The sequence below is a fragment of the Carlito syrichta genome, unplaced genomic scaffold (assembly GCF_000164805.1).
Source record: "Carlito syrichta isolate Samal-C Ts95f unplaced genomic scaffold, Tarsius_syrichta-2.0.1 Scaffold303772, whole genome shotgun sequence".
In the NCBI taxonomy this organism is placed as follows: Eukaryota; Metazoa; Chordata; class Mammalia; order Primates; family Tarsiidae; genus Carlito; species Carlito syrichta.
The window spans coordinates 683-28,337 of NW_007247868.1; the positions used below are offsets into that span (position 1 = coordinate 683).

The window sequence follows — 27,655 nt, forward strand, 5'->3', positions numbered from 1 at the left end:
CCACAGAAAATGGTATTTTTATAATAGAGTTAATGTCTTTACCACTACAGCTCAAACTTGCACCAAAATTGGTTGAGTTCTGTTTTCTCCTGGAGGTACCAGGTTCCATATACCTAGCAATTTTGATTCTCCTCTGTGATGTTAACAGAAAAACAGTGTGTCCAACTAAGCCATGTATAAATTTTAAAGCTTCAACATAAGGAACTATCCAAGAAGACAAATGATCTGCAGATGTGATTGCTGGAGTCTTTTTTTCCCCCTCTCTTGCTAGAAAAAGTTCTAGAGTCTTGAATCTTTGCCTGTTTGTGAATTAGTTGAAAGACTTGGTACCCATTTAATCTTTTTCACTGCTTTATTACTATGAATGGTGGAATTTTTTCTAAAAGGTCATTTTACTCATTGTAAGCATTGCTTTGATTTCCCCTTTCAGAGCTGGGCGGGGACTTTACGGTATTGACAGTATGCCAGATCTTCGCAGGAAAAAAACATTGCCTATTGTACGAGATGTGGTAAGTAATGCCTGTTCAATTCTCTTTGATTACTGTCTTTTTCTACAAAATTGTAATGTCATTCTCATTAATTGCCAAGCTTGCAAATATTTCACAGAACAAAATATATAAGGCCAGATTCAACCAAGTGTTATATATATCATTTAAAAAAACTCGATTAGATGAAGGAAATAACTCTTTTTGACAGCTTTTGATATTAGTTGGAATTACAAATTGAGTTAAAATAATTCTCTAATTGAGTGAAAAGAAATCACACAGCATGCCAAGCAAGTTCCTGTAACTAGGCTTTGATGTGTTCACTATTATGAGTGGCCACAAGCTTAATTTGCAAAATGTAAGGCTTGATTTGAACTTCTTCACCCTAACCCAGTGAACTTGAATACTTTATAAAGCAAGCCGATAATACTAATAAATTTTTTATTTTATTATATTGAGGCCAGTTCTAGCTAAATAAATAAGCTCTTCTACTATCTGAAGAAAACCATGTTTTCTTTGAAAACTGGTTTCCAAGTTATTAAAATCTTTATTACTCCTGATTGTGACTCTGAATAACTCACTCTCCTTTGACAAAATATGCTGGAACCACCTAGAAATGCAAAGAATTGATAGTGGTCTGCATTCAATTGTTTAAAAAAAGTAGCCCAAGTACATGAAAAAAAAAAACGTTTTCTAACATTCAAAATGTCTTCACATTTTATATGCATATTTCATATTTGAATGATATAGCAATAATGCACATAATCTTTGATATTAGTAATTTTTAACTCTTCTAAGAAAACTGTCATCTGAAAACCATCACTATGGTTTCATAATATGATCTTTACTGAAAAGATCTCATATTAGAAAGCATACCATATCAGTACAATTAGCTCAGAATTCTGTCATTATTGTGTGGATATTATTTTAAAGTGTTAGGTTAATTTAGCATTGTTATACTCTTTTCCCACCTTTCATATGGCTAATTATTTGCACTTTGTTTTCTCTCCCTCCTGGAATCTTCAGGCCATGGTAAGTGCTTTTCAATTTATTTAATTAAAATTTGCCAATCTTCTCAAATATACATTACACTTACTCATAGCGTAAAAGAGGGCAAAATGGGGAAATGAAAAGGCAGAGACATACGAGAATAAGAAGTTTGGGTTCCCCAAGAATTTAACATCTAGCTCAATTCTGAAAGATAGACCAGATTATGTATACAACAGGTGTAAACACAGACTAGAATAGGATACAAACATAATTTTAGGGACAATACTTGTCAGAGATGGAAGATTATCTTGGGTAAATCCTCGGAGGTAAGACTTCTTTAGGTTTACATGATAGGGGTAGAGAGTGACATGTTTACTCAAGTATATGCTGAATTTTTGCTGAGCCTACGACTCTGTAGCCCTGAGAATATACTATATATTACCAGATGGGACTATGGGTGATCAGAAATGCATTATTCCATTATGAAATCTCTTTGCTCCAAATGGGATAGCAGCCTTAATATTCCCATATGGGACATCTGATTTCTAAAGTTCTCTATAGTACTGCTGAGTTTATTATATTGCATACGCTTTGGGTAGGAGTAGATGATGATGGTTCTCTTATTAGGTTCAGAAACTAAAGGAATTTGACTTTTCTTTAAAATCACCTAAGTTACCAGCACCAAGTGAGCAAAATGAATAATTTTGCTCTGGAGATAATAATTCTCAATGGACAAAATGGGCACTTGAAAGAAAATATCTTGGATAGATATTCTAGGGAACTGTGAACAACTCAAAAGTCATCTAACGTCAATTATGAGTCAGGACCATTACCCAAGTCAGGCTGGCTTTGTATCAGTCGTCATGTTTGCATGACCACCTAGGGAATGATTAAGTACTAGAAGCCTCTTGCTGACCTGGAAAACTGGGACTGGCATCTTGTCCTTTGGGGTCGCAGTCCCATTTATACAATATAAGGTTTAGGTTTGATGATCTATAGGATCTTTTCAAGTTTTAATATTGTATGATTCCACCTTTGGATGAATTGACTGTTTACTGAAAATGACAGATTCCTATGAATTAAAACATGAACAGTGATAGACAATATTCTTATGTTTTCATTTTCTGCTGAGCAATATGTACATGGCAACCTCCCCATGTATTAATAAGTCATACTTTTGTTTGTTTTAGACCCTGGCTGCCCGGAAATCTGGACTTTCTCTGGCTATGGTGATTAGGACATCACTAAACAATGAGGAACTGGTAGGTGCAGTGTCAATTACTATGTATTGATCTTAGTGACAAGAGGAAAATGCTGCTTGAGCTGCTCACCTGCAATGCTTATTCCAGTGCTCCAGGAATAAGTAGGAGCATGAGGAAAGCCTGATCTCAGATAAACTTCCTTAGGGCCTCAGCTTCACTATCATATCCAATCACCTGCTGCTCCTCGAGTATGCATATACCTTCCCATCTTTAGAAATGCTGTTCCAACCTAACATAGCTTCCCTGTTATTCTTCCCCTGGAAAAACCCTACTACATTTTCTTTTTTTAAAAAAACATAGTTTAAATTTTGCTTCTTTTATAAGGTTTTCTCCAAAGATCTTTCTCCCTTTCCAGTTGAATTATTAGTTTCTTCATCTGGGCTCTTATAGCATTTACTCATGGTCTCCATAATGTGGTATGATTAAGAATGAAGTTGGCTTGGTAAGAGTTCCATCTGTGCTACTTAATTAGCATTGTGACATCCGGCAAGTTATGTAACTTCTCTGAGCCTGGGTTCCCTCATCTATAAATTGAGGTTATAATAAAACTGAGATAATTAAGAAAGTGGATATATGCTTACTATTCAACATAGCCTAGGGCAAAGTAAACAATACATATGAGCTTCTGTTTTTATTTATATTATTATAAATAATTTATTTGGCATAAACCTTTTCCTTTAAACTCTGTTATCCTTAGGGGTAGGAGTATGTCTTGTTTGTTCTTGTTAAATGTTTCCATCACCATTGCTTTAGTGCACTGTCTGACATAAAGCAGATACTTCATAAATTCCTGTTGAATGAAAGAACCAAGCTGATTAGAAGATATAACTTGGCTACAAATATCTAGGTCAGGGATTTTTAAATTTGAATAATTAGAACACCCATCTGAGGGAGCTTTAAAACATACAATGCTGGGGTCTCATTTTCAGCAACTCTGATTTAATTGACTTCAGGTGTAGCTTGGGTATAAAGAATTTTTAAAACTCCCAGTATTGTTGGGCTTGGTGGTTCAGCCTGTAATCCCAGCACTTTGGGAGGCCGAGGCAAGTGAATTGCCTGAACCCGCGGTTTCGAGATCTGCCTGGGCAACTTGGCAAGACCTCATCTCTACAATAAATCAAAAACTAGCCGGGTGTGGTAGCGTGAGCCTGTAATTCTGGCTACTTGGAAAACTGAGGTGGAAGGATTGCCGGAGCCCAGCATGTTGAGGTTGCGGTGACCAAGAGTGTGCCACTTCACTCTTCTGGGCTCAAAAACCTTCCCAAAAACCCAAAAAAACTTCCAGTGTTTGTGCCTTGTGTTTTGTGCTGTGGCAACTCTGTCATGCACACTCAGCTGGAAATGTACTTGGGACAATTTATCTGTTCCCATCCCCCCCCACTTATGGGAACTAATATATCCTCTCTCTCCCAATTTTAGCAAATTTGTCTATCTTATAGAATCTTATAGAATCAAAATTCTGCCAAAAAGATTATCCTACTTGTTTTAACTTTCTATGCAATTGACATTTAAATGCCATGGCATATGTCTGTATTTCTCATTCTCTTTTCTGTCATTGTCATCTTTCATCCAAAAGTCACCTTTTCTAGATGTTTCTGTCAGCATGTTCTCCCCACCCAAATACACATCAATCAAGCAGTACTTATCCATGAGTATCTGGAGGCTAAAGCAAATTAATACATTTTCTAATACGCCAAAGGTTTAAAAATTTAACTGCATTTCTAGGATTTTATTTTTATCTATTAGATTAGATACAAGAAAAAATGGAAAACTTCTGGTATAAGAGAAAGTCCTACATTGCTTGCTGAATCTCAAAGCACCTAGTTTTCTTTTGGAGAAATAGTCAAGGTTGACAATTGATGAACTCCTGTACTGTTTCTCTCCTATGTTTTAAAATACAGTATTTGATTTGAGCTATAAATACTCATTTCTAGTAAAAGTTAACAACAAAGTTATAGAAATTAGTAAAATGCTACTATGTTTTCTGAGGTCCTGAACAGGGAACATATCCTCACATTATGGTTAAATTAGCTATTGATCTCCTTTTCAGCAACTTAAAATTGTCACTTTACTCTTTCAGTTTCAGTAAAAGACTTGTTGGTGTTGGATGGATGAATAGAGTCCATCAGCTTCCTCTCAACTTCATAAAGTCCATTTCCCTGGGGCCTATGTCTCAAAAAGTAAATGAACTATGACTTCTGTACAACAGGCATATGAAATGTCACTCTTGACAAGCTGTCACTTTCAGTCATTACATGGGCAATGAACATAAATGCTGGAGCAAATAATTTCTACTCCTTGGTGCTGAAAGTCTTCCTAGGTACACACGATATGAAAGCATGAAACATTTGACTTTACATGAAGGAAAATGGCTTGGTGATGTGGAAAATACCAAACGGAAGCACTTCTATTGTAATTAAAAAGATCTACAGTTAAAAGCTTAGTCATCTTTTTCCCAGAAGGAATGGGCTCTAATGACTGATACCAAATGACAGAGGGTCAGCCAGTAATGCCTCCATTAACACTCTGTTGGCAGTAGGTGAAGCACTGTTAATACTCCATCCATCACCAACTTCAGCTTACCCATGAGGTGTTATTGGGACTGAATGGGAAGTTCCGTCTAAGAAGTCATTAATTCTGAAAATCTCCATCTGGCTTAAAAACATAGGAAGGAATAATCAATTTAGTAACTGTGTACCACAATGATAGTCTTCCTGAAACTATTCTATCCATCTCTGTGCTTGCTTTCCCAGAGTGATAATTTCTTATGTATGAACCCAGCAGTGGGGGAATCAAAGTAGATACATTCACTAATTCAGCACAAAATTACTGACTATTATGTGTCAGTCATTGTTTCAGACTGGAAATAAAGGAGTGAACAACTCAATTAAAAATTCTGCTTTCATGAGGCTTAAAATATAGTAGGAAGGGGCTGAGACATTTAGTTTTGTATCCACTGTTGCTACAAGTCATAATGGTAGCTTCTAGAGGGCAGCAGTGTTTCAACCAAGAGAGTCTCAGACTAGGATCATGGCAAATTCAGGTAAAGGGAGAGGAATCCAAATCACCGAGCCTACAAGGGATACTAGAGCCCTGTTTGTGCTATCAGGGTTGATGGATATGTTAAGGGGATGTTGGTCTAGTGGCAGGCTTCCACAAACTGCCAATTCTCAGTAAGGGGAAGTTTGCCCTAGAAGACTAAGGAGTCCTTCTTCCAATAAATAGATTCAGGCTCAACGAAAAGAACTGGCAAAAACTAGATGAGGTGGTAATCAGAAGATCAGACCTGAGTCCTATTCCTGGCTTGATGCTAGAGAGAAGATATAGAAGAAGAAAGCCTCTCAGAAAACCTGTCTGATGTTCGGAGTTCCATCAGAGCTATAGTGTTGAAGTGATATGGGCCTGAACTGAAATCTCATTTCCACCTCTTATGAGCTTTGACAACTTGTTTCTTATCAATATTCTTCACCTCTCTAACTGATTTGCTTCTTGCAGAAAAAGAAGATGATGATAATGATCTCACGGTTTGTGAGAAGTAAAAGAAATAGCTGATATAGAAATCCCCTTTCTCCTCCTCTCTTTACACAATGCCCGGCAAAGCAGGTGGCAATCAGGGCAGTGGGGCAGGGACTTGTGTTCAAGTCTTCAGAGTACATGTTGAGCCTAGTGCCTCTCTGTCATCTTTGAACTGAAGGTTTGTTCTATTTCCAGGCAGTATTGAAACCAGCAGTAATGATGCCAAATTAAAGATCATCTCGTTTGCAAGTATTGCTATTGGTCCTATTATTCTTCAAAAGCATAGTCTGGCTTGAGATACATGTTGGTCCAGCTTCACAATTTACTAGCTGTGGAACTTGGACAAGTTATTTAAACTCCCTAGGTCTTGATTTTCTTATATGTTTACTAATTGCATAGTATTTTTGCATCTATGTTCATAAGTAAAATAGCCTGTGGTTTGCTGTGTCCTGAAGTATTTTGGTATCAATATTAAACTAGCTTCATAAAATAAGCTGGGAATATATCCTTTCCTGCCCCCCCCCCCGAATGATGGTTTGTATAAAGTAAATTGGTGTACCTTGAAAGACTAACAAAACTTGTCTCTAAAACCATCTGGATTTGGTGCTTATTTTGAGATGGTTGTTTGACTACTAAATCAACTTATTTAGCATAATGATTATGTCCATATTCTTTCATCACTTGTTCTTTGGTCAGTTTTGACCATATATTATTCATTTATTTTAATGTTCTATATTTCTAAACATTCAAATTAAATATCAACAAATTGTTTATAAAACAATACTATGGTTTTTAAAAACTTGTGCCATTTTTATTCATTATTATTTATCTCTATTTTCTCTCTCTTTTACAAAATCAGTACTGCAGGAAATTCCTCTGTCATTTGCTTCGTTAAATACATATTGTTTCTATTTCATTTATTTATGTTCTTGTCTTTTATAGATTCATTTTCTTCTTTCTTTGTATTTACTCTGAAATGACTTTTCTAACTTATAGAGTTAAACATATAGTTTATTGATTTTAATTGTTCTTATCAATGATAGCATATACACAGAATAAGATTTACAATGTAGGTGAAAGAAAGAAATAACAATATTATCTATCCATGTGTCTATTTTTGCTGCATGAAAATACACGGTAAATATTGGCTAATTTTAACTATTTTTTACCACACAATTTCTCATGACTCCATACTTGCTTTTGTTTGGTTACATAAGAAGATAGTAGGATTGGCTTTCTTTAAGAGGGGGATGGTCTTCCTATCCCTCTCTTCCTTTTACGGTATCCTAACTTTTCTTCTACTTACTCTTGGCCTCTATCAGAAGATCTACAAGAACTCAGTCTCAACCCAAGTGGTAAAAAATTGGATTTCCACATTAAAATCACTTAAGTTTCCCCCAGTGGAAAAATTCACTTATTTTTTGGCTTTGTATTTTTAACAAATTAGTTATCTCATACTACCTCCGTCACATATATACATTTTCACTGAAAGCTTGAAATGGAGAAAACATGATATTTATAGTGAACTATCTATCATATTTTGTTTTCAGATTATGTTCCATTTCATAACAGAAAGCATAGCCTATATTGTGCTGTCTTAGAATTGGTGAATTATCTACTTTATCACTGTTCCACCCTCCCTGTTTAAACTTACCTCCTAAGTTGCTTAGGACAATATTAATTAGTATATGTTATGAAATAATAGAAGAAAGAAGTAATTACTAATATTCTTACATAGATAGGCACATCATTTTTAATCTCTGTACTTTTTTGCTAAAAAAAAAAAAAAAAAAATTGACCTGAATAGTTTGAGCTTCTACAGTCACTCTTGCATGATGATTATTCTAATAAGTAAATCAGCACTGAAATTATAAGTATTCTTTTACTCAGGAAATATAATAATGTTCTGTCTTTAAGTTTATAACAAATTTCAAAGGTCACATGGTACTTATCTGCTCTGCTGCAAAAACTTCTGATACTTTTGTTCAAAAACAATAATATACATACTTAGAGAACAGTAAATATATTTTTTTTTCCTAAAAAGCATACATCACATTCCATGAAAAACGCTTTAAAACAAGGAACTATTTTTTCTCTGTAATTATAAAAATGCAAGTGTTGGAATATAGGAAAGGTGTGGTTTACATAATCTCATGAGGGAAACCCACGGGATGAGGAGGAAAATTGAACTTCATTAATTTGGTCACTGGCTAACATAGCAAGCGGGGGAAAAAAGAGATAGAATGTAAATATAGCAAATGGAGGCAGACAAGCTTTGTTCCAGTTATAAGTACTAACAGTTGGTAGATTAGAATATTGATGCTCTAAAAACACTAGTCATTCTTCTTGGCAGGAAGTCTGATTGCTTTATTTCTCAGACTCATTTTGGTTTCCTCAGGTAGTTATTAATAGAAAAGACAATTCATTTCCTTTTTGTGTCCTAATTGTTAAAAAAATAATATGTTAATGCAAATAACTCTAAATTTATTCTTGGAGCAGAAATTTCTAAGAAAATATTGGTCTATAATATGAGCATCCTCCCCATTGTAGTCCGAGGTTGTACTTAGTTACAAAATCTTTTTTTTTTCCTTCTTTTTTTGAGTTGGAGTCTAACTCTGTCGCCCAGACTGGAGTGCAGTGGCCACTCCCGGCTACCGCAGCCTCGACTTGCTGGGCTCCGCCAATCCTTCCGCCTCAGCCTTCCAAGTAGCTGGAACTACAGGCGCGCCCTACCACGCCCGGCTGATTTTTGACTTATTGTAGAGATGAGGTCTCGCCAAGTTGCCCAGGCGGGTCTCGAACCCGCGGCCTCAGGCAATCCACTCACTTCAGGCTCCCAAAGCGCGGGATTACAGGCTGAACCACCAAGCCCAGCTAGAATGTAGATTTTATTAGAAAAGGAGATCTCAGTACTTTGGGAGGCCGAGGCTAGTGGATTGCCTGAGCCCTCAGGTTCGAGATCCACCTGGATAACTTGGCGAGCCCTCATCTCTACAATAAGTAAAAAATCAGCCGGGCAGGGTAGTGCGCGCCTGTAGTTCCAGCTACTTGGAAGGCTGAGGCGGAAGCATCGCCGGAGCCCAGCAGGTCGAGGCTGCAGTGGCCGGGAGCAGCCACTGCACTCCAATCTGGGCGACAGAGTGAGACTCCAACTCAAAAAAAATACAATAAAAAATAGAAACACTCCTTATTCTCATTTCAACAACTTTAAACAATGTCCACACACACGAAAAATTTTCTTCTTTGTTAGAATCACATAAGCAATGTAAAAATGGTATGTTTTTTCCTAATTGCAAACGTCTTATATCCTGTCTATACGTAGAGAAGAATACTAGGATATATATCATACCATGCTTAACTCCAAAAAGTTGAATTTTTTTTTGTATTAGTGTCTGTCTTTTATAAATTAATTTTACGAGTATGCACTTTCTTACAGTCTTAAAATACACATTTTTAGATAATATATATTTTTGTAGAAGACTCGAAAAGCTTAGAAACTTTTAAAATAGATTAGTAACAAGTCACCCATATTGCCAAATCTCTCAGATCTTGAGTACTAATCCCACTTATTAGGGTTTTGCTTGTTCTTGAGATGCAATATGTTTGGTTCCAAGTAGTTTACCTAGACCAGAGGTCCTCTCTTAATAACATACTCAGTTCCTCTTTTCTCTTTCAGCTATTATCTCTGTAGCTGATTATTTATTGGCCTGCTTTAGGTGCTATATTAAAAGAAAAACAACGGTCTTTTCATTCCTCCAATCCAATTTGTAATGGCAAATTATAGAGTTCCATTTGCCGTGATCCATGACAAATTTTAGGATTTCCCTTATTTTCTTCTGCCATGCTTTTATTTAGGGCTTCTTGCTCTTTTTTTGCCTCCTTCCACAAAAATCTCCCACTCTCTATCCCTCTTATAATCTTATTTGATCTGATCTGATTTTGCTGTTGAGAAAGTACTTCCTTTCCCCAATATGTAATATCCCTCCGAGGTATAAGAATACCCTCTTGCCGGGCTCGGTGGCTCAGCCTGTAATCCCACGCCTTTGGGAGGCTGAGGTGAGTGGATTGCCTGAACCCGCGTGTTCGAGACCCGCCTGGGCAGCGAGACCTCATCTCTACAATAAAATCAAAAAATCAGCCGGGCGTGGTAGCGCGCGCCTGTAATTCCGGCTACTCGGAAGGCTGAGGCGGAAGGATCGCCGGAGCCCAGCAGGTCGAGGCTGCGGTGACCGGGAGCGGCCCCTGCACTCCAGTCTGGGCGACAGAGTGAGACTCTAACTCAAAAAAAAAAAAAAAAAAAAGAATTCCCTCTTATGACAAATAATTTTACATACTTTTCCTATTAATTTCCTAAAAGTAGTCATCACATCAGTGTATACTGGGTGAGGAATATTTTTATTTGCCATTTATTTTAGAATAATTTTCAACTTTGATAAACACATGCCCATATCCCAAAATTCAAGAATGAAAAGGAGTCATTTCCCTAAGACTGGGGATATATACCCTCTAGTAAGTTATTTAATATTTTAATGTTTTCTTCTCTTGCTTCAATGGCTTTTAAATATTGAATTTTGCTTGAATGTTCCATTCAACTGATTTTCAATGGACTGTCTAGTAAATTTTTCATGTTCCTTATTTTTTCAAATTAGCTTTACTCTTTGCGTGAAATGAATTATGACTCTTTAATAATACCAAACCAAACAAAATATTTTAAGGAACACTTCTCAGCTGTTTATTTAGAAATGTTATTTGTTTTTCTTCAGTGTGTTTAGTTTTTTTCACAAATGTTACTTATATTTATTACTTCTACTATAACCTAAGGGCTTATAGGACTGACTATATATCACTTGAATTCAATTAAAAAAAAAAGTGGCATAGGGAATCAGATAACATACACTAATCACTTAATCTTGAAGTAAGTTAATAAATTCATGTTTAAAAACACCTTTGCCTAACTCTGCATTCTAAATGTATATACAATGTATTTCTTACTTTTCTTGCGTTCATTAGCAGACTCTATCTTATTCTCACCAAGTATTATATTTAATTAGAATAATTGGTATTCCCTCCCATTAAAACAAACAACAAAATTGCCTGATGCTATTACAAGTATATAGCTCAATTATTTCCTTAATTTTTCAGCTAGACCACACACACACACACACACACAAGCACTCATACACACAGCCCCTCAGCCCCTCAGCCCAACTAGAGAAGGAAATTCTGTCTGTGGATGGCTAATGAAAAAATCTGTTATGTCAAGGATCATTCAATTCGTTTTAATAATATTGAAGATACTTACTATGCTAGGCATTAAAGGGGAGGCAAAGATGAATAATACATGCTCTTAATTCTCAAAGAACTCTCAACAGTTTTGCAAGATATCTTCATTATGAAATGAAGCCAAGAGATTTACTTGGCTCAGGCTATCTTTATTGAAAAGTGATGAATTCAGTTGTTCTATCTGTAAAACCTTAATACTAGGATCTCCCACTTGAGTGATGCCCGTATTTGACCATACTGCCTCTGCAGACTCACTTGAAAAATAAAGAGCTCTAGATTGACCAGATGCTCATATAATAGCAAGGATGGGTTGTGAGGCTTAATTCCCTGGTAGGGGACCTCAGTACCATTACCAAACATGTTCTGGAAAAACACAGAGTGATGGAAAATGAAATAATAAAGAAAAATACGCTGCTACCATACTGTGGAATGGAAAAATAATGGAAAGTTGGTCATTTCAACACTGCGGAAAAATACGCTGAAAAACGATTTTAAGGATAATTAATGCAAAATATGAATGCTTCCCTTCTAGTATTACTTATCAGCTAGTCTCCTGCAGGGTTTATGTAAATAGCCATCCATTATGCATCAGGCAGTTGTGTGAAATTATCTGTAAATGTAACCTCTGAGAGTGCTGGTCTCTCTCTCAGAAAGATACCTGCTTAATGTGATATGAGAAGCATAGAAAAAGACTTATTTAATAATTTCTCTTTTCTATTTGCCTATGTGTTTTGTTTGTTTATTTGTTTGTCTTTTTGAAAACCCACCAACAATACCAATACTTAGAATTTATTTAGCGTTTTGAGGTATAGACTACTTTTGTTACTGTTATATAATTTGATCTTCAAAACAATACCATTTTAGGCCGGGTAGAAGAGGAAAGTGAATCTTAGGGACTTTACCTCTCTCTGTGGATTGCAAGACTCATAGTGGCAGAACATTTACTTATTTTGTAAGAAAAAATGTATTTTATACTTCTGCTATATACTATTGACATAGCCACTGTTTAGGTGCTAAGAAGTGAAAGACAGGAGATAGTTCCTACCTAAAGAAGCCCACCTTAAATAGCATGTGACTGGGCCCATGCTAGGGAACTCAGGTTTCCTGGCTAGTTTTTCAGTAGATTTTTCTACCCCACTAATGTCTTATCATTAGAAAGTCCTTTCACGTGCTATTAAAAAGTATTTTCGTTTAAAATACTAATCACCATGGAAGAGTGCCTCATTTTTCTGTGATCTACTAGTGCTTTCTTATGAATTAGTTGATGAGATCCTTCCTAAATGATAGGTGCTAAAAGCAGTTCCCTGCAGAATGAACTATAAAGAAGCATGTTAGCCGGGCTTGGTGGCTCAGCCTGTAATCCCGCGCCTTTGGGAGGCTGAGGTGAGTGGATTGCCTGAGCCCGAGGGTTCAAGACCCGCCTGGGCAGCGAGACCTCAGCTCTACAATAAATCAAAAAAAAAAAAAAAAAAAATCAGCCGGGCGTGGTATCTCATGCCTATAATTGTGGCTACTTGGAAGACTGAGGCGGAAGGATCGCCAGAGCCCAGCAGGTCGAGGCTGCGGTGACCCGGAGCGGCCACTGCACTCCAGTCTGGGCGACAGAGTGAGACTCCAAACTCAAAAACAATAAAAAAATAAAAATAAATAAAGAAGCATCTTTTGGGGCTGAGGAGAGGTGAAATGTCAGGCAGGGCAGCAGAGTCAGGGAAGACAGGCCTGTGTCAAAGCAAAAGAGAGATAGAGTTTATACTATGGTAGGGACATAAACATCACCAAGTTATTAGAACTGTATGCTGCTAGGAAAGAAACTCTAGACAGTGGAGCACAATCCCATCCAGGAGATCAGGGAGTTTTTGTGTTCAGATAACTGAATTGGGTCCTAAAACATTGAGAGAAGAATAAGTCAGCAGAATAATTTTGCTCACTGTCATTTAAATCAGTGATCAAGAGGCTCTCTCAAAATAACATTTTTAGGTTAAAGTGATAAAATTGTTTGTTTTATGTTGAAATCCTTCAAATCCGTTGACTTGGCTTGCATTGTTAACTTCTCTCATCTTCACAGAAAATGCACGTCTTCAAGAAGACCTTGCAGGCATTGATCTACCCCATGTCTTCCACCACCCCACACAACTTTGAGGTCTGGACAGCTACCACGCCTACCTACTGTTACGAGTGTGAAGGGCTCCTGTGGGGCATTGCCCGGCAAGGCATGAAGTGTCTGGAGTGTGGAGTGAAGTGCCATGAAAAGTGTCAGGACCTCCTAAACGCAGATTGTTTGCAAAGTGAGTACTTAGTTAGGCTGAAAAAGTGGTTTGCAGAGCTTGTCTTATTCCATATATTTTCAGTTTAGATCTCTTGCTGTTTTGAACAAATTCTGCTCCCTGCCCGCTGCCATTTAAACAAAGATACTGCCCATCAAATCATAGTTGATGATGCATCCCTACAGTGTTGAACTGAGCTCTGTTAGAACCCTCGGAGTGAGTACCTGGAGTGAAATTGCACTCTTATCGAGTATAAAAACTTCAGAGTGACTTTCAGTTTACTTTCTAATTTGTTTGTCATAACAACCCCCTGTGGTAAGTGGGAATATGTAAAATCGTGTTCCCCAAACAGGGGTCAAGACACACCTCTGCAATTACGGCAACCGGAATTCCATTTCAAATCTATTTGGTGCCTGTCTGACAGGATCTATATGCTTATATAGCCTCCTACACAGGCCTTGAAAATGGGTGTGGAAGGGGGTTCTTGGGTTTGAATGTTGAAGACAAATGTAACTTGTGAACCTGAGCAAATTTTTTGACTTCTTGGACCTGATTTTCCTACGCTGAATAAATAGGGATAAAAAAATTTACCTCAGGGGGTTATTGGAAAAGTAGATGCTCAGTGAATATTAATGGTCTCCCCATCCTTTCACACTTTTGAATAGGTACAAGCTAATTTGATTTTTATAACAAGTTATCTTAAATCTTCCATTTCCAAAAAAATCCTAATCTGATACTTTAGGTCCAAAAATGCCAAAACATCACACTTGGACATACATATAATTGACTTTTTATTGCTCTATTAATTTGGTAGTGTCACCAAAAAAAAAAAAGTCAAAAAAAATATATTGAAACATGGGTATTTATTTGCATGATCACTGAAAAAAAATTGTTTCACTTCTAAATATTGTCCCCTCTGTTCATTGTTTATATGAATGCAGTCGATGTAAGGTATATGGATTGCCTGAAATTGAAGGGAGAAGGGGCAGAGGAAAATGTCAAGATAAAGATTAAATTAAAATTGAAGTCACAGCTGACTTATTGTAGTCACAGTCACATACATTCTACAGTTTTCTCTACCTGATTACTATTCTCCCTACACAATCAGATCAGATTGAGGCTATATGTTAATGGTAATCAATGCATTTTTTAGCAAAAGAAGTGGTATTCTTTGAAAAAAAGTATATTTAGGAATGATTACTTAAAAGGAAGGTAGATTGACATGATATTACTCGTCCAATTTACTTCCAAAATCCCATAATTCAATTAAAATTCGGCCAACTTGTTTTACAAATGAATTGTAAACCTATTAGGGCAGTGACATTTGATAAAAGAGAAAAAAAATTGCCATCTAAAAACAAATGGATTGAATTCTTTAGAGAAAAAAATGATTTAGCTCATACCTATGAAATGAACTCGCTTCTTTTTTACTTTTCCAGAAAGGAGAGATGCTACCCATTTATTAAACATTAGAAACATTTTTGTAACCAATTTTAATTTCTTAAAACAGCATTTGATATTTTATGTTAGTTATATAAATTATGTAATCCAAACTTTCATTGAAAATTAGAATTGTAGCTTGTCAATTGGAAAAAATGGTGCAGAAAAATTGGGATTGTATGCCAAGAAGGGTATAGTTTTTTAAAAATTTCTTTTTAATGCTTTCCTAAAATCAACAGTCTCACATTAATCAGAAAGAGGTTTTGCTATCATATGTATTTAGCTTCACAACTTTTCACAATAACTGTCAATAAAATATGAAATTCTCCCTACAGAATCTGTGACATTACCTTAAGAAACTTCTCTTTTTCTTATTCATTATTTTATGCAAGAAATTTTTAATGGTGACACTATGTATGAGAAACCTCCACATATGTCAGTATTAAAGAAAAAGAAAGACTATACAATTAAATGAAATCAGAATTGGAAGGTATAGCTTCTTTAGAGCCCCGTAAATATAAAAATGTTCTATGATTTCCTTTTTTAAAAATTTATTTATTTTTTATTTAAATTTTTTTATTTTGAAGATATGGGGTACAATTCAGGGTTAGGTATACAAATGTTCATTATGCAGATACCTTGTTGATAAGGTGTGCCCCCCTCTGACAGTTTCCCACTACTGCCAATCCTGCACCCACTCCTGGCAGTTTCTAAATACTGCCAATCCCTTTCTTACAGTATTATGATAATAGTTCAAGGTCCACTTATGAATGAGAACATGTGGTACTCAGTTCTTTGTTTCTGTGATAGATTACTCAGTATTATGGACTCTAAGTCCATGCAAGTTGCCACAAAGTTCATAATTATGTCCTTTTTTATGGTTGCATAATATTCCATCATGTATTTGTACTACATTATTTTTTATCCAGTCCTCTTTCAGTGAGCAGCATAGTTGGTTTCATGTTTTTGCTATTGTAAATGATGCTGCAATAAATATACGTGTGCAGGTACTTTTTTCATAGAGTGATTTGAGTTTCTCTGGGTATATGCCTAGTAAGGGGATTGTGGGATATGGAAGGTCGATTTTTAGATCTTTTAGGTATCACCAAAACTTCAAACTACTAGAACCTTAGAAAACATAGGAGACACCCTTATGAAAATTGGAGCTGGCAACCAATTCCTGATCATAACCCCAAATGTCCATGCCATAAGAGGTAAGATAGACAAGTGGGACCTCATCAAACTGATAAACTTTTCTGCAAAGTCAAAGAAACCATAAAGAGAGCAGAGAGACAGCCCACAGTCTGAAAAAATATTTGCCAACTACATATCTGACAAAGGCCTAACATCTAAGATCTACAAGGAATTCAAACGTGCCAAAAAGAAAAAACCAGACAGCCCCAGGACAAAGTGGGCAAACGATATGAAAAGACACTTCTCAAAAGAAGACATGTGTGCAGCCAACAGATACATTAAAAAATGCTCAACCTTACTAGTCATTAGAGAAATGCAAATTAAAACCACACTGAGATATCACCTAACTGGTCAGGATGGCCATCATCAGTAACTCAAAAAACAACAGATACTGGAGAGGAGGTGGGGAAAAGGGAACACTTCTATGCTGTTGGTGGGAGTGTAAACTAGTACAACCTCTGTGGAAAACAGTTTGGTGATTTCCTTTTTTAAATGGTCATTCAATCTCTGTTTGAACACCCCAGTTAAACTAGCATGCAGTTTAACTCATTATTTTAAAAATTCTAACTCATAAGTTGAAATTTAAACCAAGGTCTGTCTCCTCATAACTTCAACGCATTAAGAAACGCATTACCTCTGAAGAAAATATTTAATAAATTCACTTACATTGCACATGACAGTTTTCAAATACTTAAAAGTAATTATCTAGTTTTCTTTGGTTTTCTAGAACCTTCACTATTTTGCTAATCCTTTTCTAAATCATTACAGTCTATTAATACTCTCACATACAAACAAAAGACATTTTCCACATGTGTCCTGACCAATGACTTATGCAAAAGAAAGAGTACATACAGTTACTTCAAAGTGATTTGAGTTTGGCATCTCATTCTCATGACGTTGTGGGTTTGTGACTTGCATGCTTTCAGTCAAATTTGAAATTAGACCAGGTAATTGTAAAAATCCCACTGACTGCACCAGTGCTTCCTTGCAGGTTTAGAGATGTGTGGAAATGTCCAGTCAATTCCCTAAACAGCCTCATCTAAGTTCCTCTCTAGCTGATTTTACTTGATTGTATTTCCTAGATTTTACTGCCTTTTTGGCCCAAGGCTGACAGCCATAGAGTGATGTGTAGGAACAAAGAAGACCAAAGGGAAACAGGGAGAGAGCAGTCCTTGGGAAAAGAGACCTAGTTTTCTGATTTACCCTTCTCCTTCAATTTTAAATCAGTGACAGCAGCTAGAGTCCACCTGCTTTTTTCTTTAATTAGCTCATTTGCATTCTGTTATTTGAAAAGATATCGTACTCTTTTTGGCAAAAGAATTTGAAGGTTAAAGAACTATTTAAAAAATAGAGAAGCAGTTTGTGGCCCCAAATGATGCTAATATAGCCTGTAAGGAACTTGACATAGCACCACAGTGGCAGTTTTAAGCTTAAAAAATAAAACAAGATAAAATAGAATAAGTGTGTTGGCTGGGATGAAGACTGTGTGCGGAGTGAGACATATGTAAAAGAGAGATCATATGTAAAATATTTTCCTTGATTATCTTTCAGTGTAGAAAAGAGACAGTGACAGAGATTTGAAAGATATGCAAATAATCATGGTACTTTTCTTACACATCTCCAAAAAAGGAATACCAGAGTCCTACTGAATAAGCCTTTTTAATTTTAATACCTAACTAGAAATTGTAAGTGCGTATATCAGGACAGAAAGTATTTCACCAAAAGTTCAGCCAAACAGCATCTTTTGAGATGTGTTCTTTGGTTCTATGTGTTTCCCACTGACATTATGTTAAGCTTATGTGTCCTAATATAAGCAATTGCAAGTTCATAACATTAATAAAATATGGCTAATGTGCTCTTGTTTGCAAATTAGATATTGATTTCCCTTTTTTTGTTATCCTGCTACCACATTTTGTACCCATATTTTAAGATAGATGTTTGTATATATGGAGCATCTACTGTGACTGGAGCTTTTGAAGTTAGAAAGAAAATATGCAATATTTTTCCTAAGCTCAACCTTATTTTCTGAAACACAACTTAGATAAACAGATGTGAACACATAGCTTGGAAACTTCTGACATTCTCTCTTTCAACAGCAATTATACAAAATATGTTTAAGAAATGTCTATTCATGTCATTTGCTCACTTTTTAATGGGGTTATTTGCTTTTTTCTTGCTGACTTGTTTTATTTCTTTGTATGTTCTGTATATTAATCCTTTGTCTGATGTATAGTTTGCAAATATCTCCTCTCATCCTGTAAGTAGCCTATTCGTTCTGTTGATTGTTTCTTTTGCTGTGGAGAAGCTTTTTCGTTTAATTAAGTTTTGCTAATTTATTTTTCTTTTAATTGCATTTGCTTTCAGGGTTTTAGCCATAAGTTCTTTGCCTAGGTTAATGTCCATAAGAGTTTTTCCTAGGTTTCCTTCTAGGATTTTTATGAATTCAGATCTGACATTTAAGTCTTTAATCTATTTTGAGCTAATTTTTGTACATGGGGAGAGATATTCAAATGGCCCACAAACATGTGAAAAAATGCTCAAAATCATTAATAATCAGAGAAATGCAAATTATAACTACAATGAGATACCATTTTATACCAGTCAGAATGGCCATTATTAAAATAAATAAATAGATGCTGGTGTGGATGAGGAGAAAAGAAATATTGCTGGTGGGAGTGTATATTAGTACAGCCTCTACGAAAAGCAGTATGGAGATTAGTCAAAGAACTAAAAGGAGATCTACCATTTGATCCAGCAATCCCACTGCTGGGTGTCTACCCTAAGGAACAGAGGTCATTTATAAAAAGGACACCTGCACTTGCGTGTTGATCACAGCAAAATTCACAGTTGCAAAGATGAGTCAAACTAAATGCCCATCAACCAATCAGTGTATAATGAAAATGTGGTATATATACACCATGGAATACTATGCAGTCATAAAAAATAATAAAATCATATCCTTTATAGCAACATGGATAGAACTGGAGATCACCATCCTAAGTAAACTGACTCAGAAACAGAAAACCAAACACTGCATGTTCTCACTCATATGTTGGAGCTAAATAATCACAAAGATAGAAATAACAGACACCAGGGATATCAATAAGGGTTAGGGTTCAGGAACTACCTATGGGGCATGATGTTTGCTATCTAGAGAATGGGCCGCCTGCAACCCAATCCCCGCCACTACACAATATGTTCATGTAATGAATACACATGTGTGCCCCCTAATTCTAATTTTTTTTAAAACGGTATATATTTTTAGAGAAAACAAAAAACAAAATATGTTGAGAAAGGAATGAGTTCTCAGAAAGTTTAGAAGTAGAATTCTGTATATCCACTGCTACCAGGTGAGGGTTGAATGCAGAGTGAGACCATATTCTTCAGTCTTCAGAATTTAGCACAGGATCTGCTTAGTAACTGTTGGCTAAACAGTGGATGAAGAGACAAGAACTACTATTTGAAATAGCCAATAATGGTTTAAATATCATCTTTCCATATAAGCATACATTTTTAGAGGAGTTTCAAGATTAGTGGATTGGAGAGCTCAATCTGCTGCTTTTACTAAATTCAGAAGACTTAGTGTCTAATTAAAAATAAGCAAGTGCTGGCTGTGGTGGCTCACACCTGTAATCCCCACACTTTGAGAGGCAGAGGCAAAAGGATTGCTTGAGTCCAGAGGTTCAAGACCAGACTGGGCAACTTGGGCGAGATCTCCTCTCTATAATAAATCAATTAGCCAGGCGTGGTGGTGCACACCTGTAGTTCCAGTTAGTTGGAAGGCTGAAGTGGAAGAAACACCTGAGCCCAGCTGGCCGAGGCTGCAGTGACCATGAGCATACCACTGCACTCCAACCTGGGTGACAGAGACTCCTACTTAAAAAAAAAAAAAAAAAGAAAAGAAAAGAAGAGAAAAAAAAAATCACATGAATAGCATGGGCAGGTTTAGAACCCAAGTTTCTGAACTCTCAGCCTAGTATTCTTTCCTAACTCATAAAGAAATATGCAAAGTCAGTCCTAGGGGGAAAAAATGGAAAGTTGTTTAACTTTATTTTCAGTGCTTTCCCACCTTCTCATATGATATCCCTGACTTGTAAACACTCTACACTGCCTAGACTTTAGTATCCCACCCTGATGACTCCTCAAGGCCTGCCATCTATCGCCAACCCATCAATATACCCTCAATTTCAGCATCTTATTGTATTGGTTTTTCAACAAAACACTAAAGGGGAAGTAATCTGACAAATTAATTTGGGTAAATGTATTCAACAGTTAAGTTACCTTAATATACTAGCCAGTTCCTTAACTCAAAAGAATAGACTAATAATGAAGAATTTGCAGGTGTTGGGGTCAGCTGCTGAACAGAACCAAGAGGATGAGTATGCCTTACATAATGCCATAGAAGTATGCTATATAACATATGGGATCGATATTGATGTATTTTTCATAGTTTTGAGCTGCTTAAAAAAGGCTTGACTTCCAATCCTGTTGCTACTATAATTTTTTAAAGCTTCATTCTTTGCCTCATATGTGAAAAGAGTTAATAATACTTGGCAATGACCTCTAGCTAAACATCACCAGGAACATCCTTGCAGTTTAAAAAATTTGTTTTATTACCCATTACTACAAAGGAGAACACACAGCAGCGTGAACCATAGGGCATTTCAGCAAGATGGTACTAGAAAATGGGATTACTCTGAATAGGATGTTATTTGGAAGTGAGGACAATTCTACGATTTTGTGCTTTCAAAATTTTTCATCTAGAAAGAAGGCAGATGAGTCTGAAACCATAGCTTTACAGTAGTCCCCACTTACCCACAGTTTCACTTTCTATGGTTTCAGTTATCTTAGTCAATGAGGAAATACTAGATGGAAAATCCCTGAAATAAATAATTCCTAAGCTTTAAGTTACATCATTCTTAGAAGTGTGATGAAGTCACGTGCCGTCTATTCTGCTCAGGACATGAATCCTCTCTTTGTCCAGTTAATCCACACTGTGTCTGATACCCACCCCTTAGTCATTTATAGCCACCTCAGTAATTAGATTGAAAACAAACCTTATTTATTTTATAGAGAGTTTCGTACTGCTGTGGTTTCAGGAATCCACTGAAGGTCTTGGAACAAGTCCCCTGGGGATAAAAGGGAACTAGTGTACTTTACAAAGAAACAACAGTCACTCTTAATAATCAGGAGAGGAAATGTTTGATATCTTGTACTTTGCACAGACTTTGTTTTTGTGTGTACTTAGACAAAATAATGAGGTGGCCTTAATTGTCTTTAAAACTGTCACAGAGTGACCATGTTTGAGGTTGGTATACTTCAAGATTATGTCCAACGGTATGAACACCAGGCCAGCTTCAATGCTGTGAATTAGTTGTGTCCGCCAAGTTCTCAGATGTCAGAGGCCATTTATGAAAAAAATGGAAATAGAAAGAAATCTTGTTTTTAAATATTTTGTGTTTTATTTTCTTTCTTGTTTATTTTTTGAAAAATCTATGTAACTAAACATGATAAGAACAAAAATATCCTCCTTCTACATCTCTCCCTTACTTTCTTTTTTTTTTCCTTGCTTAGTAAAAATATTTTCAAACCTGAGCACATTTTTATTATAATTAATTTGTTCCCCTAAACCATATAGATAGTTTTTGACTCTATGATGACTGAGAAATTTCTAGAAAATGCTAATGAGATGTAGTAGCCTGATTTTGTGTTTTTGAAAATGCAGATGTTTTCAAACTCGTTCTAAAAGTTTGCATTTACCGGTAAGGATATGACTGAATATGGTGGGGAAGTTAAAGGCAGAGAGGGCAGGAAAGGTTTGGTAGTTTTTGTTTGGTGTTGGTGCCAGGCTCCCTGACAATGAAGCCACTTTGTGGAAGGTCGTGGCCCCTTGGAAGGAGGCTACCTGCCCACGGAGACAGAGTCACCAACTGGATCTCACCTACAGGAGTGAGAGATGATGCTGCGTTAGATTTGTGCTCCTCCAGTCACCATTCTCTTAATGTCAGTCCTTTGTTGTTTGCAAGAAAGGTGGAGTGTGTCGCTTTGATTTATAAGAAAAGGGAGGCTGCTTATTTGAAGACTGGGAGTGTTCCAAGTCTGTTCATTGGAAAGATTGCAAGCATATTAAAAGGGAAGGGTTGAGATTATCTTGGATACAAAGAAACTAAAGAAAAGAGGTAGAAAATGCCAACAATATGCCCACCTACATGATTTAATGGGGGGAAATAAAATCCCAGAGATATCAAAAAGCAGGCTCACCTACACAATTTTACCGAAAAAAAAAAGCAAGATGGTCCTGTTTCTCATGATAGAGACTCTGGGGGGGGGGGGGGGGGGAGAGAGAGAGAGAGAATATTCAGATGCCTCAGTATCAGACCTTCTGCATGCTTTCCATGTATGATAACCACCTACCTTCTCTGGGTTCATCAACTTCAAATGCAGGTAAGGCTTTATCAATGTTATAAAATGAAGTGCTTTCTCCAATGTCTTTGAACTCTGATTTCCTATATCTTTGTACTTTATTGGCCCCCAACTAGCAAATAGATATGGAGCAGACACTGGGTTTGCGTGAGACACTGGACTTGACATTGTCCATAAGTGAGTGTTTAAAGGAGCCGTTTCACAGGTCAAATGATTTTATAAAGCTCAAAGCCAGAAAGGTTTGTAGTACTGTAAAATTATTTAATAAATGCCAGTATCTTCACTTTTTTGTCTTTCTGAAAATACTGTACTTATTCAATTACTATTATTAATAGTTATATGCATTATCTCATTTAATCATCATACAACCTTGCTAAGGGAAACACTGCTACTAGTCCCTTTTGTTTTTCAGATGAGGAAACTAAGGCTTAGAGAGAGAAAGTAACTAGCCCAAGACCAAATGGTTAGTGCTTTAGTCATTTGGGTTGCATAACAAATACCATAAATTGGGTGACTTTTAAAGAATATTAATTTTTTCTCATAGGTCGGAAGGTGGGAAGACCAAGATCAGAATTTAAGTATGGTTGAGATCTGGAGAGGTTTCTCTTCAGGATTGCAGACTCTTGACTTATTGTTATGTTTTCATGTGGTAGAAGGAGAGAATGAGCTTTCTTAGGCCTAATTTTTAAAGGCACTCATCCTATTCTTGAAGGCTGTGCCCTCATGACCTAACTCTTAATTCCCACCTCTTAATACTATCACACTGGAGATCAGGCTCCAATATATGAATTTTAGGAGACCACAAACATTCAGACCATAAGAGTAAGTGACAGTTCAGTAATCACACTCAAGATTGTCATCTTCTATACTCAAAATATCATTAACTGCTATGCACAATTACATTATTTAAAAAGTGATATTCTTGATATATTTCTTCAATTTTTAATTGGAGCTATGTCCTTGTTTTATGCTGACTATGAAATGCACTTGGTGTATATACAGGTCAACCAAATTCTGTTTTCTAATAATGGGCATTCAGCCTTTGTTTTCTGAGAATTCCAGATCTGAAACTAAGGGCCAGGTGTATTTTGTCTCAACATAAATATATTCCACAGGATGTTTATCATTTTACATTGAATTTATTCTTGTTTCTTTGTGGTCTTAGGGTAGGAGTTGGCAAGAAGTTAATAACATATTACATTAAACACAGAGCCAAATTAAATACTCAGTTATGGCATTCATTTTATCTTGAGTCCCCAAGAAATATTTTGTCTTCTCCAATTATCAGTTATATGCTATTTTCCAAACAGTGTGCTAGACACTTGAAATACACATTTAATTGAGGTTGGCCTTAAGAGCTAGTATGAGGAATAGACATATATGCAGGTAGCTATGTCACAGGTGATTGTTAAATATTCAAGAATTTAGTGAGGCAGTTGCTTGAAATCAGTTGTTAGAAAGATTTACATCAAACCCAAACTTTAGCTGCATGCAATTTACTTATGTAGTAAATCCTCACTTGTACCCCACAACTCGAAAATAAAATAAAAAGCAAATATTTACAGCACACAAATCTGCTAATGTTACAAGTCAGATCTGGGTTTATTTGTTTGCTTTTTCTTTTTTTGTTTGTTTTCTTCTTTAGAGTAGGAGAAAAAAATGTGACTGTTCAGTTTTCAGACCTCCATTTGCTGTTAAAGAGGAGATAAGATTGTGTGCTGAAAATGGAGGTTAATAAGGGTGAGGTAGGTGACTTGAAAGTAGAAATGTTTTGGAACAGTTATGAGAAAATAAGAAAAGGAAGAGACTGAGAACAAGGAAGAATATTGAAGATTTTTTATATAGATAGATAATTCTTTGGAAAAAAACACCAAAATTGTAAATTGCTGTATAAAGATGTAATATTGTGAATTTTATGTGAAATTTACATGTTTTGAGTATTAAACGAAAAACGAATTCTGTTTTATTGATTAATTCATTAAATTATGTAGAAGGGAACCCAGTTGCCCTGTTTGGAATAAGTTTGCCTCTGTCTAGGGTTGAATTTTTTTATAGTTTTATTGTCCATAATTATATTGTCTGCTCTGTCAATTAAGTGTTTTTAAAAGTAACAGTGATACATTCCATTTGGATAATGTATTATGCTTCACAAAGTGCTTTTACTGTACATTATCTCCTTTAATCGCAGTTATTGTTGATCTCTGAGTAGCATACTACTGTATTTCAAGTTAGTACACTTTCTACCACATACTTTGAAGGCAAAGTCATATAAATGCAAATTTCAAGTTGTTCCTGATGACTTTGAGATGTACAGAATAAGGCTGAAGAAATAATAATAAACCCAAAGGGCTAGAAATTCATGACAAATTTCAACTATTTAAGAAATAGTTTCATTAGAAAAATAAGATGAGATGTGTAGGTTTGGTAAACAATAGGACAATGGACAGTACTTGCAGATCAGTGCAACCATTAATTATGAATTTGTCTTTTTATCTCTGAGTTAAACAATTTGAATTGAATATTTCTTTCTTCAGATTAAAAATGTAAAGGTGGAATTTTTTGGAAGCTACATATTTTTTTTTTCTTTCTAGAAAATAAAAGACAAAATGCTTAAACATAAAGTCTCTGTTAACCAGCTCTTCCCAAATTGGCCATTTCCACTTTATGAGTTTGTCTCTTTTCTGTACATATTAAGAATAGATATTCTATTCTAACATCAAGAGCATAGGTGAAAGTTCAAAGCTACTTTTCAAGCTTTTCTAATAATTATTTTAAAAGAATTCAAGAGGTAGTTGTAAAGAACAGAAATTTGATTCCTTTGGATAAAAAATGTCTTGACAATCTAGCTTTGAATTTGGTAGCTATTATTGAATTAGCATTTATTCTGTCGCTGGTGGTTAGCTGGGCTCTCTCTAAATTTAAAAAAATCTAAAGTAATCTAAAAATCTAAATCTAAATCTACAGGACTTTTAGCACGTTTCCCTAGAGTGTTGTTCCCTAGTAACAATAATAATAACTGTTTAGAAACTTGGGGAAGAGTCAATACTTTCATGACACTTCTTTTGAGGCACTTTAAATCTTTCAGGTTACACCCTCTAGCCACCACTGTCCTTTCCATGTAATGAATATTAAATACTTGAAATAAAATATGACTACTGGGTAGTTGTAACTATATAGTCCAGCCTATGCTAATTGTATTGTGTAAGAAATTTGCACTGTGTAGGTAAGGCATTTTTGATTACAAACATGCTTAATTGCTTAAGGGTACACAATTTACACATGAGTAACTGTTTTAGGTGATGTTTTAACAAATGAGTAGGGAATTTACACTGTCCTTTTAAATTGCTTTAAGTGGAATTAATTCATTTTTTGTATTTCTGTTTTTAAATGTGGCTTAAAACTCAAAGAGTGAAAAAAAAAAAAGATAACAACAGGCGATCCTCTCTTTCTACCATTGAAAATTCATCTCTTTTGGCTTTCCTCTATTCTCATCCTGTGAATATAATTTTTTTTTTATTTTGAGAAACCAATGTTATCCTTTCCAATAAATGGTTATTTATACTAAATTACTGCTGTCAAATTGTGTATAAATGTATCATAAGGAAAATTAACAGTTAATCTTTCCTCCTTTGTATTAACTTTCATACTTAAATTGGAGTCAACATTCACAGAATTAGATTCAAAGGACAACATTGAGGTTATCCTTTGTGGTAGAAATTGTGCAGATAAATTATCTCATTTAATCTCCAAACATTTTATGAGACATTGGTATGCTTATTTCAGAAATATAATATTTCAGAAAAAGTTACAATACAAGTTAGGCAATACTTACAGTATTATAGATGAAAATTGGAGTAATTACTAGCTATGGACACAAGTCATAATTCTTTTCACTATATCTCAGTTCCTTCTGTGTTACAAAATGTATGACTTGGCAGTGGCAGTGCTTGCAGACACTAGTCCATATGCTTTTGCTTTCTCACTTCATCACTAAGGACTTGTGAAAATTGTAGTCATAATCCACAATTAACTTTGCAATACTGAGCAACCCAGAAGGCTATACAGAACAATGAGAATATCTGGCCAAGTAGCTAAAGGTGAGGGACCCAAGAATGTAATTTTGGAAATCCTTCACTGACAGAGGGATTTGTGTTACAAAATAAAATGCCCAGAAAGTTGAGACCACTCACAAAAAGCAATGTCTTAGAAATCAAAAAGATTTTGAGTGGAAAATGAAAAGCAGTCTTTTAAAAAGCTATGTATATATAAAAGAAAGAGAGTTCAATTGGTGGTCTGTCAGTTACTTTATAGGTCATTTAGCCTATTGGATTCCAAATCTTTTTTAAACAACTGAATCACTTTCACTCCAAGTAAAATCTACCCTATATTTTAATCTTTAGTAAATAACAGTGATATTTATTTTATAGGAAAAGTTAAAATATTCAAGTATGATAACTTTCATTAACAAATATTCAATAAACACAAGTGTTTGAATTATGTATTGATTTCTAAGTGACATTTGCCATTTTATATTCAATCTGCTTCTCAATTTTGTTTTGGGTATCCATTGAGTACACAACATAGGTGATTGTGTGCATTCTTTATATTCATTTTGAACTTAAAAAAATTCAAGCCAAATTTTTACACAATTCCTGATAAGTGAGAAAACTGGAAATCATGGAAGTCAATTTACTTGCCAATAACACAAAAGAATATTAGTTGTTCTGAATCTTAGCACTCTTTGCTAATTTTCCCCAAAGTCACCCTAACTCCACAGAAAGAAAGCATCCATTCATTC

At 35.6% G+C, this 27,655-nt stretch overlaps 1 protein-coding gene across 3 annotated transcripts in view; it reads left to right on the plus strand.

Annotated features, from left to right (window-relative positions):
- Positions 1-432: 432 nt before the first annotated feature.
- Positions 433-27,655, plus strand: part of UNC13C (unc-13 homolog C) — a 390,922-nt gene continuing 363,699 nt past the window's right edge. Inside the window, exons 1-4 of one of the 3 annotated variants that reach the window (XM_008059183.2) lie at positions 433-509; positions 1,512-1,517; positions 2,666-2,737; positions 13,602-13,821. In XM_008059183.2, coding sequence (XP_008057374.1) covers positions 462-509; positions 1,512-1,517; positions 2,666-2,737; positions 13,602-13,821 — 346 coding nt within the window. In that variant the 5' untranslated portion in view covers positions 433-461. The remainder of the gene's footprint in view (positions 510-1,511; positions 1,518-2,665; positions 2,738-13,601; positions 13,822-27,655) is intronic. The other 2 variants (XM_021712948.1, XM_021712950.1) reach the window with 2 other exon arrangements.